This window comes from Stegostoma tigrinum, chromosome 18, assembly GCF_030684315.1.
Source record: "Stegostoma tigrinum isolate sSteTig4 chromosome 18, sSteTig4.hap1, whole genome shotgun sequence".
NCBI lineage: Eukaryota > Metazoa > Chordata > Chondrichthyes > Orectolobiformes > Stegostomatidae > Stegostoma > Stegostoma tigrinum.
Window position 1 is genome coordinate 14,564,597 of NC_081371.1, and position 21,695 is coordinate 14,586,291.

A 21,695-nucleotide genomic window follows, 5' to 3' on the forward strand; every position below is an offset into this window, starting at 1 on the left:
AGCACAAAAGCTGACATTTCGGGCCTAGACCCTGCAGGTCCCTATTTTGGATTGATGAAAATGCTTAGATAGAATATGCAGTAGACAAATGGGCTTTTCCAGCTAGTTTCCATTAATGATTATACTGCATACAGTTTTCCCCTCTTTCCATCTATCTCATCCTAATCTTTCAGCATTTCCTTCCATTCTTTTTTTCTCTCATGTATTTGTTTAGTTTCTTCCTGAAGCAATCTCTAAGCCTCACCCATTTAATGTAATAGTGTGTTCCATATTCCAACCTCTCTGAGTAAATGAATAATTCCTTATTTTCGTACCGGATTATTAAAAAATGGATTATATTTATAGTCTTTGCATTGAGCTTCTCCCACAAGTGAAAACATTGTTTCCGTATCTATCCTGTCCAATGCATGCATAACTTTGGGGACCTCTGTCACATCTCCTCTAAATCATATATTCTAAAAAATATTGGCACAACCTCTTCAATACTTCCTGAGAGCTGTATTCTCTTTATTCTGGTAATATTCTTATCAAAGTTTTGGATGTTATCTAGTGCTTTAAATCCTTGTTAATAGTGTGGAAACCAGAGCTGTGCACAGTTCTCTGAAGTGCCCCCTGACTATGATCCTATACAAGTGTAACATAGCTCACTTTGCTTGAATTCTCTACTTATATAAATAAATTACAGCACTTTGTTAACATTTTTAATTGCTTTGTTCACACATATCTCTAAATCCCTTCTCTCTTCTGCCCAATGCAGGTGTTTAGTGTCTTATTTTCCAAGGTGTAAGTTTCTCCTACAAAATGCAACACTTTCCATTTAAGTTAAAGCTCATTTGTCAATTAGCTGCCAAATTTGACATTTTTCTTGCATTATGTTGCATTCTTTCTCAGTATTTGTCACAGCCCCAAGTTTAATATTAACTACAAATTTTGAAATTCTGGTTGTCAAATCCACATTCCTAAAGCATTTAAAAAATAACAGTGTTTACCCTTATGGAACACAACTTTGAAGTTTCCTCCAATCAGAATGACAATCCATTATCCTGACTCTGCTTTCTTTATTTTGAAGGTGAATTCAATGGAGTCAGAGTGATGCAACATTTCATAATATTCTGCTTTCCGTCAATTACCTTTCATTATACTGAGGTGGTGTATTATTAACAGCCTCAATACTCTCTTGAATACTCAGCTGGATAGCGTACTGCGTCAGTTGGTCATTGGCCGAATCAGCACTTGCATCCATTATCTTAGGAATAGATGATCTGCGTTAAGACCTAGCAGAGAAGGTATTAAATAAAAAAAGTAATGATTAATTTATGTATGGGATAATAGACAGGCAGTCAATTATGAGGCTAGAACTAAGTTGAGACATTCTATGAACTGATGGCCTTTTGAAACAAGAGCTTCAACAAGAACAAACTACTTAGCTTAAATAAACATGGACTTCTTTAAAAAATAAATATACCAAACTTTTTCATCATATTTCCTTCTTAGTATTATCTTCAATGGTGCATTATGCTTCAATTTAAGTCTACAGTAGCTTTTAAAAGTTCTATACAATGTCCTTTCTTACAGTGATAATGCCCATTTTCTATTTCATACAACATGCCCTATTGCCTTCAAAGAAAGTAAAATAACAGGGTAAGACCTATTGAATTGAGAAGAGTTAGGAAGGTGGCTAATGATCAGAATTATTTCAAGGATGTTTTTGAAGAAGTGAGATTAAATAAAGAAAAACATTGGAGTCAATTCCTTCTCTCAGCCCCCTCCAAAAGTTCAGATAGTTACTGGATTCCTTCGACACTGAAGTTAAATCCATCTTTCCTTCTGATTAACTCCTCCCCAACAAAGCTAAATATTCTGCTATACCTTCAGTTGCCCTAGCACTGAATCTATTTTTGATCTTGTTCCTATTTCTCTCTATGTTCAGTCCCTTATGCATGTCCTCATTTCCACTGACCCCATTTACGCCTAACCACTGACCATCTATTTTTCCTCCTGCTGCTTTTGCTTATGTAATAATTGACTTTCTAACAGTTAGACATTGCTCCTTCTTCCACATGTTAAAAATGTTCCTCAGAAAATCTGCTATAAATGCTTCTATTCTTGCAAGTTCTCCCATCTCCTGTTTCCCTTTTCTCTAAAATCCTTAACAGCATTTGCTTCCTCTTAATCTATGCAGATCTTTACCACAGTCCCCAAATAAATTACTCCAAATAGGTTTCTGCCTCTGTTACAGAACTGAAAAGGTACTATTCACGTCAAAAATTGAATCCTGTGTGATTGTGATTGTGGTGCTTTATCTATCTTCTCTACGACATGGACAACTACACCAGCTTCCTATAATGCCTGTCCTGTGTTATTTATCTTCCGAGGCTGCCCCTCATTTGCTTGTCTATCAGATTGTCTCGAGAACAGCTCCATTTATTCATGATGCTTACTTTTGGAGGCCCACACGGAAATACTGCCTTTTGCTGACATCACATGGCATGGATCACTGGCAACATAGATTCTGACATGAACATAAAAACAGTGAAATTAATAGCATGACGAGGCTTTTGAGTCATCCGAGCCTACTCTACCATAGAACATAGAAACACAGAACATAGAACAGTACAGCACAGAACAGGCCCTTCAGCCCACAATGTTGTGCCGACCATTGATCCTCATGTATGCACCCTCAAATTTCTGTGACCATATGCATGTCCAGCAGTCTCTTAAATGTCCCCAATGACCTTGCTTCCACAACTGCTGCTGGCAACGCATTCCATGCTCTCACAACTCTCTGTGTAAAGAACCCGCCTCTGACATCCCCTCTATACTTTCCTCCAACCAGCTTAAAACTATGACCCCTCGTGTTAGCCATTTCTGCCCTGGAAAATAGTCTCTGGCTATCAACTCTATCTATGCCTCTCATTATCTTGTATACCTCAATTAGGTCCCCTCTCCTCCTCCTTTTCTCCAATGAAAAAAGTCCGAGCTCAGTCAACCTCTCTTCATAAGATAAGCCCTCCAGTCCAGGCAGCATCCTGGTAAACCTCCTCTGAACCCTCTCCAAAGCATCCACATCTTTCCTATAATAGGGCGCCCAGAACTGGACGCAGTATTCCAAGTGCGGTCTAACCAAAGTTTTATAGAGCTGCAACAAGATCTCACGACTCTTAAACTCAATCCCCCCGTTAATGAAAGCCAAAACACCATATGCTTTCTTAACAACCCTGTCCACTTGGGTGGCCATTTTAAGGGATCTATGTATCCGCACACCAAGATCCCTCTGTTCCTCCACACTGCCAAGAATCCTATCCTTAATCCTGTACTCAGCTTTCAAATTCGACCTTCCAAAATGCGTCACCTCGCATTTATTTAGGTTGAACTCCATCTGCCACCTCTCAGCCCATCTCTGCATCCTGTCAATGTCCCACAAGCCTGCTCTACCATTTAATTAGATCATGGCTAATCTGATTATGGCCTCAACTCTATTTTCCTATATACCTTCTACACCCTTTGACTGTCCTGTCAATCAAAATTCTAATTAACTCACCTTTAAAAAAAATCCTGTCTTCACAGCTCTTTGGGGAAGAGAATTGCACAGGCCAATGATCTTCAGACAAAAATAAGGTTTCTCCCCTGTGTTTCATGGGACATAACCTTATTTTTAAACTCTGTTCCCCTCGTCTTCATCTCTCCCGTAAGGGAAAACATTCTTTCTGCATCCACAGTCAATGCCCCTCAGGATCATATATGTTTCAACAAGATCATTCTCAAACTTCTAAAGCCTGTAGATATAAGCTCAAACTGTCCAACCTTTCCACATTAAATAATCTCGTCATCACAGAACAGCTTCTCACACCATACTCCAGATATGTTCACGAGGATCCTATACTTTGCAGCAAAACATTTCAAAAGTTTCTTCTTCGCCCTTGCAAGAAGTGATAACATTCTTTTCGCCTTCCTAATTGCTTGTTATATCTGCAAATTACCTACTTACCATTCATATACTCATTCAAGTATTTCGAGATACCTCTATACCAAAGTGTTGGCAATTTTTCTCCATTTAAATAATATGCTATTTTTTATTCCTCCTGCCAAAGTGGGAAAGTTCACATCTTACCATCTAATATTCCATCTGCCAAATCTTTGCCCAGTCACTTAAACTATCTAAACCTCTTTGTCGATATTTTCTGTACTGATGAGTTATTTTCCTAGCTATCTTTGTGTCATCAGCAAATTTAGCAACTCCCTTCTTACTAGTCATTGATTTGGATTGTAAACAGTTCAGGCTCAGCACTGATCTCCGTGATGCACCATTGTTAGGATTCCAACCTGAAAATAATTCATTCATTCCTGCTCTCTGCTTCCTGTAAGGTAACCGATTCTTGATCCATAATGTGTTCTTGATCCATAATCCATAAAGTAACCTTTGATATGGCACTTTACCAAATGCCTTTTAGAAATCAATGCACGTCACACCTATGGGTTTCTTTTTATTCACACTGGTATCTCTTTTAATACCTAGTGCTATCACATTATCTCTACCTACCTCTACAGCACCAATGTGCTCAGACTGCTTGACACCCGGCTTTTTATGAGCTATACTTATTCTAGGAAAGCACCAGGAACACAAAAAATTATCACAAATATTTGCCATAAACTATATAATTTTTCCAACAATATCACTCTTCTGCAAGGCTAATATCCTATCTTCAGGAATTTCTCCACTCTTTCACTGTGCACCTCATAACACTTTTCATCTTTCAGCCTGTGGTTTTGGCTGCTTTGACACTATGATCTGGAATTTCTTGCCTAAACCTCAATAGCCTTCAGTTTGCTCAGTTGGTTGGAAGGCTGATTTACAATGCAGAGTGACCCCAACAGTATAGGTTTAATTTCTGCACCAGCTGAGAATACCAGGAAGGACTTTCCCTTGCAACCACTCCCCTTACCTGTGGTGTGGTAACACTTAGGCTAAACTGCCACTAGGTACTTCTCTGTAATGGCAGCAGCCCTATGACATGGCAGAAGTATGGTATCTTTACCTTTATTTTGACAAGGGCTATATTTAAAACCCACTTCTTTGACCCAGCTTTCAGCATTGTGTTCTGATAGTTCCAGTTTAGGCTCAGCAGCCATTATGATTATGCCTATGCATTATAGATGTTACCTAAGTGCAAGTTGTGATGGAAAGGATTTTTCCTTTAAATGGAATGTGATGGATAAAACTGGTCTGAGTGTAGCAGCATATAGGCAGTTGACCCAACAAAAAGAGATTAGCTGTATCTTGCATTGAATTAGTCTTCATTCTGGCTTTTCTTTTGGAAATCTGATTCCAGACTTTCTCTCCTTGTTAGTAAAACAACCTGCAAACTGCAAAGTAATTATTTGATGAAACTGCCATTTCATTGGACCTAGACATTTTCAAGTTGGCTAGAACTTATAACATGGAGCTATCTGAAATTTTTAAAAATCTGATTCAAGGTACTGTTAGCAATTTTATAGTCAACATATCTGTCACCGCCTCTCCTTTATTTTCTGTCGCTTTTTGGATTCCTTGTATTTTTTTTTGCTGATCTTTTATAATATTCTTCACACACTTGATAAACATTGGCCCAGATTAATCAGTCAGTGAAAAAGCAATGGCACGTGCCACTTGCCTTGAAGAAAACTGCAGTTAAAGATGTCTGTGGCATGGATTTTACCTTTCTTGACTTTAATTTCAATCTAGTGAAAAGTCAATGGGATCTCCAGGCATGCCGCAACAATGATGTTGTCAGGCAGTACGGTGTCAATCACCTTAATGTATTCTCACAGACAGTAAACCAGGAAGTAAAATGCTCTGTAAAATGTATTTAAAGAGGTGAAAGACAATCTGAGATCAAAATAAAGTTTGAGCTACAGCTGTTAGTAACTGAAATAGCAAAACAAACTGTAAAATGTATTGCATTAAATGCTATGGAAGTTTTGAAATGAAAATAAATTGCCATTTGTTGGGTTTCCAAGGACAGAAATATATTGTAGCTGTCATGTGGTATTGCCTCACTGTGAAGGCACAAATTTTTTGTTTTTTTTTAAATAGTAATATTATAATATAAAAGGGATATTTTCATCAGGTCAATGATTTCTCATGACTTTCATCTGCGAGGACTTCACGAGTACACCTACAGTACAGCAGGTAAGCACTTGACAGCAACATCTGGATTTCCCATTTAGTTGAATGTTTACTGATGCTAGAAGTTGCTGTCAACTTTGAAGAGTCATAGTAGTGAATGGTGAATGCTGGTGTTCTGACAAGTGATTTCCACTTTCTTTTGTTTTAACCCGTAAGGCTAATCCTTCATAGCATTAGCAGTGCAGAGGATTTGTTTCTTTTCTTCATGATGTATGCTTTAGTAGTCCATTTTCTTTACTGATTACCTTTTGATGATAATTGAGTCTCAGGGCCTTCACCTGCATTTTATCTACTGTGCAAAGCCAAAACAAGATCGGAAGAAAAATAATTACAAATTATGTGATTAACACACACACTGTTTCTAACTATAATAGCTAATTGCCAATGTAGTTTGGGGTTATACAAAAGTTCAGAGGTGATGCAGAATTGCTTCCCTAGTCTTGTTATGTTAAACCAAAAAGAATGATGACACAATATTGCAGTTCAAAATGGCAAACGGCAAAGCGATAAAATTAGGTTAAAAAGTTAGTTAAAATATAATGGGTGCGAGATTAGCAAAAAGTAGAAATTAAGGAAATATAGTTGAGGCTACTGCTAGAATCCATGCTTATTACATTAGAATAATGATTATAAGGATAAGGATCCAGTTTTTTTGACAGAGTTTTGAACTAAAAGCCCAGCCTAAGAGTGTGATGGCCACCAATGTTATCAATAAAGTGCAGATGATGTACCAACTGGAACAAACGTTTAAGTTGGTGTTTACAGACTGTATGTAGTTTGTGTGGTCAGACTGCAATGATGTTTACTTCTTTCACTGCATAGTGTTTCTGCTTGTAAGTGCATCTTCAGCATGTGGCACGTCAATAGGTATTAATAGGATTTCCTTTCAGTATATGTTACCCTTCTCCATATTTTGAAAAAAATGAATCTTTAATTCAACGTAATTAGGTAAATATCCCCAGCTCTAAAAGTAATCAGAAAAGTAGATATCCCATGATCATGTTTGAAAGGCATGCCAAAGTAGCATGCCAGAGGGGTACCGATATCCGCGGGGTGGGGGTGGGTGGGGTGGAATTTGCTAAGGATACTCGGGTGGGTTTAAACTAATTCAGCAGGGGGATGGGAACCAAAATTGTAGTTCGAGTACAGAAAAGGTTGAGAGTAGGGAGGTCCGAAATAAAGTTTCAGGGACGCAAGATGGCACCGGCAAGCAAGAAGTTGGTTTGAAGTGTGTCTACTTCAATGCCAGGAGCGCCCAGAATAAGGTGGGTGAACTTGCAGCATGGATTAGTACCTGGGACTTCGATGTTGTGGCCATTTCGGAGACATGGATAGAGAAGGGACAGGAATAGTTGTTGCAGGTTCCGGGATTTAGATATTTCAGTAAGAACAGAGAAGATGATAAAAGGGGGGGAGGTGTGGCATTGTTGGTCAAGGACAGCATTACAGTTGCAGAAAGGATGTTTGGGGACGCGTCAACTGAGGTAGTATGGGCTGAGGTTAGAAACAGGAAAGGAGAGGTCACCCTGTTGGGGGTTTTCTATAGGCCTCCGAATAGTTCCAGAGATGTAGAGGAAAGGACAGCAAAGATGATTCTCGATAGGAGTGACAGAGACAGGGTAGTTGTCATGGAGGACTTCAACTTTCCAAATATTGACTGGGCACACTATAGTTCGAGTACTATAGATGGGTCAGTTTTTGTCCAGTGTGCACAAGAGGGCTTCTTGACACAGTATGTAGATAGGCCAACAATGGGCGAAGCCACATTAGATTTGGTACTGGGTAATGAGCCTAGCCAGGTGTTAGATTTGGAAGTAGGTGAGCACTTTGGTGATAGCAATCACAATTCTGATATGTTTACGTGATGGAAAGGGATAGGTGTATACCACTGGGCAAGAGTTATAGCTGGGAGAAAGGCAATTATGATGAGATTAGGCAAGATTTAGGGAGCATGGGATGGGGAAGGACACTGCAGGGGATAGGCACATTAGAAATGTGGAGCCTATTCAAGGAAAAGCTCCTGTGTGTCCTAGATAAGTATGTACCTGTCAGGCAGGGAGGAAGCAGTAGAGCGCGGGAGCCGTGGTTTATGAAGGAAGTGGAATCTCTGGTCAAGAGGAAGAAGGCTTATGTTAGGATGAGATGTGAAGGCTCAGTTAGGGCGCTTGAGGGCTACGAAGTAGCCAGGAAAGACCTAAAGAGAGAGCGCAGAAGAGCCAGGAGGAGACATGAGAAGTTGTTGGTGGATAGGATCAGGGTAAACCCTAAGGCTTTCTATAGATATTTAAGGAATAAAAGAATGACGAAAGTAAGATTAGGGCCAATCAAGGATAGTAGTGGGAAGTTGTGTGTGGAGTCAGAGGAGATAGGGTAAGCACTAAATGAATGTTTTTCGACAGTATTCACTCTAGAAAACGACAATGTTGTCGAGGAGAATACTGAGATACAGGCTACTAGACTAGGTGGGACTGATGTTCACAAGAGGTATTAGAAATCCTATAGAGTGTGAACATAGATAAGTCCCCTGGGCTGCATGGGATTTATCCTCGGATCCTCTGGGAAGCCAGGGAGGAGATTGCCGAGCCTTTGGCATTGATCTTTAACTCGTCATTATCTACAGGAATAGTGCCAGATGACTGGAGGATAGCAAATGTGGTTCCCCTGTTCAAGAAGGGGAGTAGAGACAACTCTGGTAATTATAGACCAGTGAGCCTTACCTCAGTTATTGGTAAAGTGTTGGAAAAGGTTATAAGAGATAGGATTTATAATCATCTAGAAAAGAATAAATTGATTAGGGATAGTCAGCACGGTTTTGTGAAGGGTAGGACGTGCCTTACAAACCTTATTGAGTTCTTTGAGAAGGTGACCAAACAGGTAGATGAGAGTAAACCAGTTGATGTGATGTAGATGGATTTCAGCAAGGCATTCGATAAGGTTCCCCACAGTAGGCTATTGTACAAAATGCGGAGGAATGGAATTGTGGGAGATATAGCAGTTTGGATCGGAAACTGGCTTGCTGAAGGAAGACAGAGGGTGGTAGTTGATGGGAAATGTTCATCCTGGAGACCAGTTACTCGTGGTGTACCACAAGGGTCGGTGTTGGGTCCACTGCTGTTTGTCATTTTTATAAATGACCTGGATGAGGGCATAGAAGGATGGGTTAGTAAATTTGCAGACGACACTAAGGTCGGTGGAGTTGTGGATAGTGACAAAGGATGTTGTAGGTTGCAGAGAGACATAGATAAGCTGCAGAGCTGCGCAGAGAGGTGGCAAATGGAGTTTAATGCGGACAAGTGTGAGGTGATGCACTTTGGTAGGAGTAACTGGAAGGCAAAGTACTAGGCTAACGGTAAGATTCTTGGTAGTGTAGATGAGCAGAGAGATCTCAGTGTCCATGTACACAGATCCTGGAAAGTTGCCACTCAGGTTGACAGAGCAGTTAAGAAGGCATGCAGTGTTTTAGATTTTATTAATAGAGGGATCGAGTTCCGGAGCCAAGAGGTTATGCTGCAGCTCTACAAAACTCTGGTGCGGCCGCACTTGGGAGTATTGTGTACAGTTCTGGTCACCGCATTATAAGAAGGATGTGGAAGCTTTGGAAAGGGTGCAGAGGAGATTTACTAGGATGGGCCTGGTATGGAGGGAAGGTCTTACGAGGAAAGGCTGAGGGACTTGAGGCTGTTTTCATTAGACAGAAGAAGGTTGAAAGGTGGCTTAATTGAAACATATAAAATAATCAGAGGGTTAGATAGGGTGGATAGGGAGAGCCTTTTTCCTAGGAGGGTGATGGCAAGCACGAGGGGGCATAGCTTTAAATTGAGGGGTGAAAGATATAGGACAGATGTCAGAGGTGGTTTCTTTACTCAGAGAGTAGTAACGGAATGGAACGCTTTGCCTGCAACGGTAGTAGATTCGCCAACTTTAGGTACACTTAATTCATCATTGGACAGGCATATGGATGTACATGGAATAGTGTAGGTTAGACGGGCTTCAGATCGTTATGACAGGTCAGCACAACATCGAGGGCCGAAGGGCCTGTACTGTGCTGTAATGTTCTATGTTCTATCAACCATCAGTAAAACAGATTTATTTCACTCTTGTTTGTGTGGGTCTTGTTATTTTCAATCTCAAAAATGCTTAATTAACTATGAAACAACATAATGAGGTTGTGGAAGTCGGTGTACAAGTGCAATTTATTTTTTATTTCGTCTCATTCAGCATCTGTAGCCAAAAATGCGTTACACACATTTTATTATTAACATCAGTGATAATGGGAACTGCAGATGCGGACGAAGGGTCTTATCCCGAAACGTCAGCTTTTGTGCTCCTGAGATGCTGCTGGGCCTGCTGTGTTCATCCAGCCTCACATTTTATTGTCTTATTATTAACATTATGTAGTTCTTACAAGATGCAATTGGTTTTTAAGTTCATAGCATCAGAAGGCAACTATCATGAAAACACATGCAGTACACTTTATCACAATAGTAGATTACTGTACTCCATGCAGATCTACAACTTATCAGTATTCACTCTGTCATGCAAAGAGCTTTATGATTCATGCAGCTTTACTGCTTCACTTGCAGGAGAAAGCTCTGTACCAGGACCCATTCTTTGGCTTAACTCCACAAATGCAAGTATAGAGAATCTGACAAAATAAAACACATTCTGTTGAGAAAGAAACATGCTGAATTGGGTTGAGGCAACATTGCCAGGTAGTGTTAGATTTTGCAGCAAGGGCTGACGATGAAGTTCAATACTGCCCCAGTGTGGCAGCATGGCTTTTGGTTGTCTGAGAAAGTGTTATTTGGAGACCACTATCTTAAACCCTCGCGCTTTACACGGTGACAGTAATAACTGCCTTCTCACATGGTTCAGACATATGACCATCTATGGCAGCACCTTAAAACCCCAGAAACATACCATCAGTGCCACCTCCATAAGATTCTGCATAGCGATTGGCAATACAGACACACCAACGGCAGTGTTCTTGCTTCGGCCAACATCAAAGCAGTGACCCTGCTCAATCAGCTCCACTGGGTGGGTTACACAGCGCACACGCCTGACACGGACCTCCCTAAAACAAATGTTCTACTTGGAGCTTCAACAGGGCAAATGAACTCCATGAGGACAAAGGAAATGCTTCAAGGACATCCTTCCAAGTCTCCCTAAAGAACTGCAACAATCCCATCAAAACCTCAGAAACCCAGGCTAAAGATACCTGAAACAGAGGGAAGGCATCTGTGGAAAAGACCTGCACACCGAACCTCACCACTGACAGTATAAAAAATAATGGAGGGTGCAACAATCTGGGCACGCTGCCCTCTTATTCCCTTAGCCACTGTATGCCACACCTGTCACTAAGACTACACTGGAATTTTCTTTCACTCGGCAACTCATTTTTAGTGTGGAAGCAAGTCATCCTCGACCTCAAGAGGCTGTCTAAGAAGAAGAAGAAGAAGGCCCGCAGTCAAATGCTGAGAGTTAACTTGATTGGGAGTAGCACTCATGTAGCCAAGTACTGAAGAAAAGGAGACAGGAGATAGATGTCCTGAAACAATGGCAGCAGCAAACAAACAATAAAAAAAAGTAAAGTGTGTGTGTTCCTGCACAAACCACAGGAGAACATTCTTCTCAAGGCTGAGGTTGTTGGGATGATGCAGTCTAGGTCATACGGTGAGGCCTGTCCACCTGAGGTCATCACTGGACCCATTCCTAAATCCCTACTAGAGACACTGACATCTTAGGGTTCCCAGAGGAGGCAGTGAGTGGGGTTTGGGGGAGGAAGGGTAGTCAGGGGCCGGGACCCATGCTCAGCTCCTCACCTCCACAGCCGCTCTCGTCCGCCCTCTGACCAATTGCCCGGTCCTGACGGTCATCGATCTGCCCCGAGCTCCTCCGATCGCGTCTGGACGGCGCGCGATAACTCGGAACTCGATTAATGTGTCTGGGGACGATCCCACAGTGCACCGCGGCAATAATGGCTGGAGTCTTGAAGAAGGTAAGTGGAGGTCAGATCAGGGGGAAAGGGTAGTCAAAAAAACCTGATATATCATAAATAATCATCCGTGTAGAGAGAGGGGGCAATAAATTAATGTTATAAAATCATAGAGAGAGAACGGACAGTAAATAAATAGAATGAGAGAGGAATAAGGGAAGAGGAGAATATTATTTCAGAGATAGTATGAACTGCCGATGCTGGAGAATCTGAGATAACAAGGTGTAGGTCTGGATGGACACAGCGGGCCAAGCAGCATCAGAGGAGCAGGAAGGCTGACGTTTCGGGCCTGGACCCTTCTTCAGAAAAGGCTGTTATGCCAGGGAGCAAAGGCTGAGGGAAATGGAGGGGAAAAAGGAGTGATAGGTATAAAGATAGAGGAGAAGAATGGTCATGGGGAAGATATATGAGATATAGAAGAAACAACAAAGGATGCGGTGGGTTTGGAGAAAGAAAAAGGTTGTAAGAGGAAGGCTAACAAACAGGATGCTGGGAGAAAACTGCAAGCCAGGCAGCACCTGGAGATAAGTCAACGTTTCAGGTATTACCCTTCAGGAAGGTTGTCTGAGAGAAAAAGTAAGACTGTCAGGAAAATAGCAGGAGACAAAGTATCCTTGAAAGATAACATGTTTGTTTGTTTCTTTCTTTTTCTTGCAGACCACTGGGTTAGTGGGTCTTGCTGTGGCCCAGAATCCTCATGAGGTATTTCACTTTTTCCAGTTATTTTTGGTTAATTGTAAATAAGTAAATACAATTCAGTGAGTTGTAAAATATATCCACTGAGGATGTGCTCTGGTATAATATCTTGTTATTGTGAAATTACCTACAGTAAAGCCTGTGCCAGTATGACAAATATGATTATAATCTAAACATTAATTTCTTTTTGATTAGTATATCCCATATTTTAGGTAAGAGACAGAAACCAGTCTTTCTTCTATATTGTCGTTTATATAAATAATCTGGATGTGAATATAGGAGGTATGGCTAGTAAGTTTGCAGATGAGAACAAAATTGGTGGTGTCATGGACAGCCAAAAAATGGTTACCTCAGAGTACAATGGGATCTTAATCAGATGGACTGAAGACTGGCAAGTAGACTTTAATTTAGATAAATGCGAGGTGCTATGTTTGGGTAGAGCCAATCACGGCAGGACTTGTACACTTTATAGTGAGGTCCTAGGGAATATTGCTGAACAAAGAAACCTTGGAATGTGGGTTCATAGTTCCTTGAAAGCAGAGTTGCATGTAGACACGGTAGTGAAGGCATGTTGTACGTTTGCCTTTATTGGTCAGTGCATTGGGTACAGAACTTGGGAAGTCACGTTGCATCTGTACCGGACATTGTTGAGGCCACTTTTGGAATACTACGTTCAATTCTGGACTCCCTTTGACAGAAAAGATGATGTGAAACCTGAAAGGGTTCAGTAAAAACTGACAAGGTTTGGGGAGTTTGAACTATGGGGAATGCCTGAATAAACTAGGACTATTTTCCCTGGAGTTGTCAGAGGCTGAGAGGTGACCTTTTATTAGAGGTTTATAAAATAATGAGGGGTGTGGATAGGGTGAATAGTCAAGGTCTTTTCCCCAGGGTAGGGGAGCCCAAAACTAGAGGGCATAAGTTTAAGATGAGAAGGGAAAAACTTAAAAGGGACCTAACGGGCAAATTTTTTTGTGCACAGGCTTGTGTGTTATGGAATGAACTGCCAGACGAAGTGGTGGAGTCTCGTACGATTATAACATTCAAGAGGCATTTGGATGGATATATGGAAAGGAAGGGTTTGGAGGGATGTGGGCCAAATGCTGGCATTGGATTTGTTTTGGATATCTTGCCAGCATGAAATGGTCAGATTGAAGGGTCTGTTTCCATGCTGTACATCTCTATGATTAGACTTGTTGTTCAGAATAACTCTGGTTGAAAGAAACCTGATGGAGAAACTTTTAACAAATTAACATTAAGACATTAAAAAAATCTTTTTATCTAACATTCATTTATTTGCAGACAATCTGTGGGCAAAACATGGAGACAGAGCATAGATTTTGGCACAGAATCTGGGACTTTTTTTGACTTTTCAATAATTAGTGGAAAGTTTCCAAATGGTCGCTAAATCTAATGCTTTTATGATATGTAACGTTAATGTATGCACTGATTTTCTGTTGATTCCTTGGAAGGAATTTCCCTTTATGTTCTTGTGTTATATATTAGTTGTTTGAGTGCTTTCATGTTTGCTTTACCTGGTAATTTCTAGGATTTAATTCAAATACATAAGGTTAAAGTTGATTGGAGGGTAGTGTGATATGGCACAAATAACATTGTGCTGAGTCAGGATGGTAAGATGGTGCTGGCATGAAGGGCCGAGTGGCCTACTCCTGCATCTATTGTATATTGTCTAAAAGTTTGTCTAAAATGCACAAGTTTTCACATTCACCAAAGAGAGGGAGAGACACTGGTAGCCAATTTAGTAAAAGAAACTATCAAACTACACTTTCAGTCAAGAAAACAAACTGTAAGGAATAATTGCAGCTACCTCTACACTTATATTTCTCAACTAGGGATCTTCTCGGTTGTTAGGAATTGTCTAGTTCCCTTTTGAAACAGTTGTGGTGAATTCATGCTTCCTTATTTGGGAATGGATAATTATGTAAGAATAGTACTTCTTGCCATCTAACCTGACTGTGTTTTCTTACTTTATTGTTGTGCTATTAGTTTTTTCCTCCCTATCTAACCTATCCACCTAAACAGAATATGTTGCTGACACCAGTTTAAACTTGCGCCTCCTAAAATGTTACTGATTTCAAACTGGTAAAGCACCTATGTTCCTTGGCAAAAGGAAAATAAAGATGAACGAGCTGCTAGCTGGCAGGACGGGTAGGGGCCTATCTACAGGCTTACAGGCCTGACCTGCCTGCTAGAGATAGTTTGAGGAGATTAAAAGAAGATAAATAGGCCTAAATGAGTTAATGCTTCCAATTTGTTTTGTGTTGTTTACTTTTAGAATTTGAGAATTCTGTACTCCAGAATTCTTACCGTTTTACAATCTCTGCCTCAGGATGTGGCCTATCGAAAATACACAGAGCAGATCATCAATGAAAGGCTTAACTTGGTAAAATCGGTAAGCTAGCCTGATGTAATTGATCACTTGTTTTCAATGGATGGTGTGTTATTTGTCAGATTGATATTTCATATTAGCATTTTCTCACTTCAAGTACTGTAAAAGTCTTCTGTAAGTCTTGAACTTTGTAAAGCTGATTTTATGTAAATATGATTTACTTCTAATATTGAAATAATGAAGGGTAATGAAAGGTGTGCAATAAATGAAAGGCATTTTCTAATGTTTATTGGGACAATACACCTGAATCATACATGCCTTTCAGACAATTGCAGAAATCGGGGTTAATAAAATAACTGAAACCGGAGCTAAAGATATTAATGTAATGTTTTTTGTTGTGGTATTGAATTCATGACAGTTACTGGGTGTCTCACCACTAATGTCCTGTGTGTTACTAATGGTCAGAAACTTAACTGGACTAACCATATAAGTTCTGTGACTGAGGGCTATTCAGAGATTGAATTCTGCAGAGAGTAACCCACCATCTGACAACACTGAACCTGTCCACCATTTACCAAGCACAACTCAGGAGTGTAATATTATATTGTCCACATTCCTGGATGTGTGCAGCTTCATCAACATTCAACAAATTTAATACAACCAAGGGGAAAGCAGTCAGTTTGATTGGTAACCTATACACTACTCTAAACGTGTCATCCACCATTACTAAAGTAGAAAGACAGTACTGTGTATCAGATCAAAGGTGCCCAGCAGAAATTCACCAAATGGCCTTTGACATTCATCAAATCCTAGGAGATGCGGTCACTGGTTCAAAGCCTTAGAACTTCCCAACAGCACTGTGAAGAACTCCAGAGGAGTGACACCCTGTACGCAGGTATTCATTTCAAGCCACCTGTTCTGTATTATGTATTGTAGGAGCGCGATGTTCAAAAACTAGAAGACAAAATCAACTGTGGACAGATCGAAGAAGTAATTTCACAGGTATGCCACGGTCTCACTTCTTCAGACTCCATATAGAATTCAATAGAATATATTCAGTGCAGACTGTCAACTACGAGCAGGAACCATCATATTAGGAATTTCCCCTCAAAGTGGAAGAAACCCCATCTTTCAATATCACTGTTTTCTGTATCTTGTGTTTGATTTTTTTTTAAAAACACATTTGGCCATGACTCTGGAGCATTTTCTTTTGTTTGTGTAATTAAACATTCTGTAATGTTGATGACAAGCTACTCATCTTAAACTCAAGATGAAGGCACGCCCGAGATTTTGGCCCATTGAGCCTCCTGTGCCATTCAGTAGAATCATGGATGGTGCGACATTCCTCATCCACTTTTTTTGCCTTGCCCCAAAACCTTTGATTCCCATACTGATTAAGAATCTATCTGTCTCAGGCTTACACATACGTAAGGACTTTCCGCCATAGTTTTCTGTGGCAAGGAGTTCCAAAGCATCACAACCATCAGAGAGAAGAAATTCATCTCCACCTTAAATTGGCACCCCTTTATTCTGAGACTAAATTCACATGCCCTAGGCTCTCCCATCTGGGGAGAAATCCTCTCAGCGTTTAACCTGTCAAGCCTTTTTAATAATCTTATTTGTTTCAATGAGATCAGCTCTCATTGTTTGAAACTCCTCCAATGAAAAATGTATCAACCTGTTTAGCCTTGCACATGATACAGTGGCTCCATACTGGGGACAATTCAAGTGAACCTTCTCTGAACTGCCACCAATGAAATGATATCTTGCCTTAAATAGGGGGACCAAAACATGTCTCAGTACTCCAGATGTAGTCTCTCCAGCATCTTGCACAGTTGCAGTAAGACTTCCCTATTCTTATAACTCCACCTTCCTTGAAATAAGAGCCAACATTCCACTAGCCATTCTGATTACCTGCTGCACCTACTTGCTTTCTGTGTTTCATGTACAAGTATCCCCAAATCTTTGTGTTGCAGCTTTATGAAGTTTTTCTCCATTTAAATAATATTCTATTCGTTTATTCTCCATTCCAATGTGATTATACTCATTTGCCAACTTTTTGCCCACTAATGTAACCTATCGATAAGTCTATAAACTGTTTGTATCCCCCTCTCAACCTGCATTTCCACTTGTTTTTGTGTCATCTGCAAATTTGGTTATAGTACATTCACTTTCTCCAAGTCATTAATATATATTGTAAACTGTTATGGTTCCAACACTGATGCCCATCGAACCCTGCTGGTCACAGGTAGGCAAACTGAAAAAGAATCCTTTATCTCCACTCACTGTTTCCTGACATTAGCCAATTCTCTGTCCACGCTCATGTACAAACTCCAATGCCATGGGCTCTTATGGCTCAATCTTTTGTGAGGTATATTGACAAATGCCTTCTGGAAGTCCAATACAAAACATCTATTGGTTCTCCTCTATCCATTCTGGTTGCGGTTTCCTCAGAAAAACTCCTTTGGATCCCAAACATGCAGATACAGCCTTCCTTAGATATGGGGTCCAAGACTGCTGTCAATGTTCCAAATGCAATCTGACCAAAACCTTATACAGTCTCAGCAGCACAGCCTTCTTGAAATGAATGCTAACATTGTATTTGCCTTTCTAACAGCCAACTGAACCTACATGTTATCCTTAAGTGAGTCCTGAACTTGGCTCCCAATTCCTTTCATGCTTCATATTTCTGAATCATTTCCCTATTTAGAAAATAGTGTCTATGTCTGTATTCTTCCTACCAAAGTGCATAACCTTCACACTCTTCCACGTTGTATTCCACCTACCACATATTTGCCCACACTTCTAGCCTGCCCAACTCTGCCTGCAGCCTCCCTGCTTCCTCAACACTACCAATCCCTTCATCTTTATCTATGAGATGTGCAAACTTAGTAACTGTTGGTGAGTTCATCTAGAGCGTTAACGCAAACCATGAGTAGTGGTGGTCCCAACATGGACTCTGGCAATAGTTCCTCTTGTCACCAGTTACCACCCTGAAAATGAACCCTTTGTCCCCACTTGCTGCCGCCTGCCAGTCAACCAATCCTCCATCTATTGCCAGTAACTTACCTCTAAAACCATGGGCTCATGTGTATTTAGCAGCCTCCTATGCAGCCCCTTGTCAAAGGCCTTCTGGAAATCCAAATAGATCACAGCCAATGACTCTCCTTGTATATTACTTGATTTTCAAATATGTGGGACAGTAGTGAATGATGAGGAGGTCCTCCATTTGGGACACTAGTGAAATTCAAGCCATTTTTAAGCTGAAGATAATGCAGACATTAAGCTGCTTTATTTGTGAAGGAAAAAAATCAATTATGGGTATATTTAAATGACATAGATGGCCAAATATTCAGTTGAGTGATGTGGTGTGTAATGTTACAAAATCGTTGACAGGAGGCATTAGTCATTTGGTTAAGCAAAACTTATAGTCTGTGTATGTGGTGCAATTCTCTCCCATTCAGAATAGACAAAACATTTGTTGCACTATCGTGTTGGAGGTTGAAGATACAGAATAGTTATTTTATGTTATTAGTTTATAACCATTCGTCTAATTTTTTGCTAACTTCACTGCATTGAACAGGTTTATTACTGGTGTCAAGATATTATGGGATCAACACATTAAAAGTTTCAAGAAAAAAAGTAAATTCACTAAGATAAAGAACTTAACATTTGGAAACAGTCAGACTGTAGCAGATCATTTACTTTTTTTGGTGAAGATCCGAATCAAAATGGCTTCTTTATTACCTCTGACTTAGTGCGATGATTTAGGCTGTTGTTGTTACCCTCAAATATTCAACAATTACTTTATTCATAGTCCCTGATATCTTGCTAAATTTGTGATTTTCTTTTTAAAGGTGCAATGAACTAAAATTAGTGATTGGGCAGAGTTAATCTTAATTTATATTTGATTTACAACTTTAAAATAAACTTGAAAACTAAAATGTTGTTTAAAACATTCTTAAAATACTCTTGGTTGCTAACTTATATTTTAATTACAGGCTGAGAATGAGCTTTCTCTAGCATACAAAATGGCTAAGTGGAAACCTTGGGAACCATTAATAGAAGAAGCCCCTCACAACCAATGGAAATGGCCAGTTTAAATTTTATGTAAATTATGTTGATTTATTCAGAAAACTATACTGTCTCTTCTGTTTGTTTCAATCGTTATCAATATTAAAATTAATTGGTGAAACATTCTTCGTTTCATTTTAATTTTTGCCATGCCTCAATATCATGTGAAGTATTAATCCATGCTTTTAGTCCTGTGTATGTAGCAGAATAATCACATCTTGCACCATGGCATTCTGTCTGCAGGATTGGATATTGTGTTGGCTTGGACATGGGTATTAGAAAATTGGGAGCAGCAACAAGAAGGGGATGAATTGTTGTGCGAAAAGGAGGAGCAATCCCGCTCTGACTGCAAATTAAAATAAGTGTAAATCAAAAAAAAAACTTGTTCTTCCATTGGGCCTTAGGCCCCTGATTAGCATATTTAAGGAGTTAGCCTGTCTTAGGCAGTTGTCACGTGCACTTGGAAGTTAACTGTCAGCTGTCAGACCTCGGGGGAAATTGGGTACCCTTTTCTTATTCATTCACAGGATGAAGGCATCATTTGGCCATGCCAGCAGTTATTGTACAACCCTAATTGCTGAGAAGGCAGCTAAGAGTCTTTGATTTGATTTATTATTGTCAAATGTACTGAAGTATAGAGAGAAGTTTTATTTTGCATGCAGCACAGGCAACTCATAGCATGCAAAGATCATGGGGTGATTGGACAGAGCACGGATTACAAAGTTATGGCTGCAAAGAAAGTGCATAAAAAGCAAGATCAACACTGGATTTGAAATTTGGGAGGCCCATTCAGAAGTTTAATAATGGCAGTGAAGAAGCTGTTGGTACATGTGTTTAAGCTTTTGTATCTACTGCCTGATGGAAGAGGTTGGAAGACATTATAACCGGGGTGGGAAGGGTCTTTGGTGATGTTGGCTGCCTTTCTTAGGCATCGAGAAGTATAGATGAAGTAAATGGTTGGGTAGTTGGCTTGTCTGATGGATTGGGCTGTGTTGGCAACTTCCTGTAGTTTCTTGGGGTCCTGGGAAGAACAGTTGCTGTACCAAACCGTGACACATCTAGGTAGAATGCTTTCTGTGATGTATCTGTAAAAGTTGGTGAGAGTCCTTATGGACATACCAAATTTCCTTGGCCTCCTGAGGAAAAAGAGGCATTGTTGTGCCTTCTTGAATGTTACAACAACATGGGTTGTCCAGGCCAGATCATTGGTAGTCATCACTCCTAAGAACTTGGCACTGTCAACCATCTCTACCTCTGCTCGATTTATGTAGGTGGGGGCGTGCCCTCCTCCTTGATTCCTGAGTCGATGGCCAACTATTTAATTTTGCTGACACTTAGGGAAAGATTCTTATCGTTGCACCATGCCACCAAACGCGCACACCTTTTTTGTATTCTGTTTCATCATTGTTTGATATCTGGCTTACAACGGCGGTGCCAGCGGCAAACTTGTAGATGGCGTTGGATGAGATTTGGCCATGCAGTCATGAGTATACAGATGGTACAGAAAAGGGTTAATGACACATCTTTGTGGGGTGCCAGTGTTGAGGATTGTCACACAGGATGTACTGTTGCCTGTTGCCACTGACTGCAGTTTGTGGGTTGTGATGTTGAGGATCCAGTTGCAGAGGGTGAAGCAGAGACCTAGGTCTCAGAATTTGCAGATTAGCTTTGTTGTGATTACAGTGTTGAAGGTGGAGCTGTGGTCAATAAGTAAAAACCTGATGTGGGTATTATTATCCAGGTGTTCCAGGGATGAGTGTAGGATTATGGCATTTGCCATGGACCTGTTGCACTAGTAGGCAAATTGCAAGGGATCAAGGCAGGCTGGGAAGCTTAGAGTTGAAATGAGCCATGACTAATCTCTCAAAGTATCTAATAATTATGTAGGTCAGAAATAAATATATTGTCGCACGATTTCCTTACTTACCCTGGCTCAAATTCAATGGTGGCAGCCATACTACTAACCCACCAAATAGTAGACCATTCAGTTACTATATGCACCGATGAGTGCGTCGAAACTGGGAATTTCTGCTCTGCGTAATTCAATAGTTCACTTCTTTTGTTCAGTTGAATTGTCAGGAAGCCTGGGCTATTGTACCTAAATGATTTCTGAAAAAACTGGAGACTTCAATTAGCTATCAACAGTGCAAAGTTTCATTATTTAAACCATTCGTGACTGAACGAATGCCAGGTGAATTCAAATTAAGCATTTTTTAAATTGTGTAGGAACTTTAAATATGCCCCAGAGCATACGCTGAGGAAAGAACTAAAAGGACATGGTGTTGGGAAATCTTGGACTGGACCAGTCCCTTGACTACACCTCAACACCCTTAGCTCAGGGTTGATCCTTACTATTCTCCACCTTCTGCAAAGGCTGTTTGACTATGAAAGCAGTGCTCATGAGTCGTTTTACT

At 40.3% G+C, this 21,695-nt stretch overlaps 2 protein-coding genes across 5 annotated transcripts in view; one reads left to right on the forward strand and one right to left on the reverse strand.

Annotated features, from left to right (window-relative positions):
• The window catches only part of LOC125460961 (ankyrin repeat and SOCS box protein 15-like), a 43,174-nt gene extending 31,054 nt beyond the window's left edge, over positions 1–12,120 (reverse strand). For 3 of the 4 annotated variants that reach the window (XM_048549203.2, XM_048549201.2, XM_048549204.2), the window contains exons 1-2: positions 11,989–12,120; positions 1,131–1,274 (exon numbers count right to left, since the gene is read on the reverse strand). In XM_048549203.2, coding sequence (XP_048405160.1) covers positions 1,131–1,243 — 113 coding nt within the window. In that variant the 5' untranslated portion in view covers positions 1,244–1,274; positions 11,989–12,120. Of the gene's footprint in view, positions 1–1,130; positions 1,275–2,441; positions 2,513–11,988 lie in introns of all 4 variants that reach the window. The other variant, XM_048549202.2, reaches the window with a different exon arrangement.
• On the forward strand, positions 12,080–19,402 carry ndufa5 (NADH:ubiquinone oxidoreductase subunit A5). The gene is made up of 5 exons (XM_048549205.2): positions 12,080–12,164; positions 12,819–12,863; positions 15,154–15,270; positions 16,144–16,209; positions 19,209–19,402. The coding sequence occupies exons 1-5, from the start codon at positions 12,105–12,107 to the stop codon at positions 19,308–19,310; spliced, it is 390 nt and encodes a 129-aa protein (XP_048405162.2). The 5' UTR covers positions 12,080–12,104; the 3' UTR covers positions 19,311–19,402.
• The last annotated feature ends 2,293 nt before the right edge of the window (positions 19,403–21,695 follow it).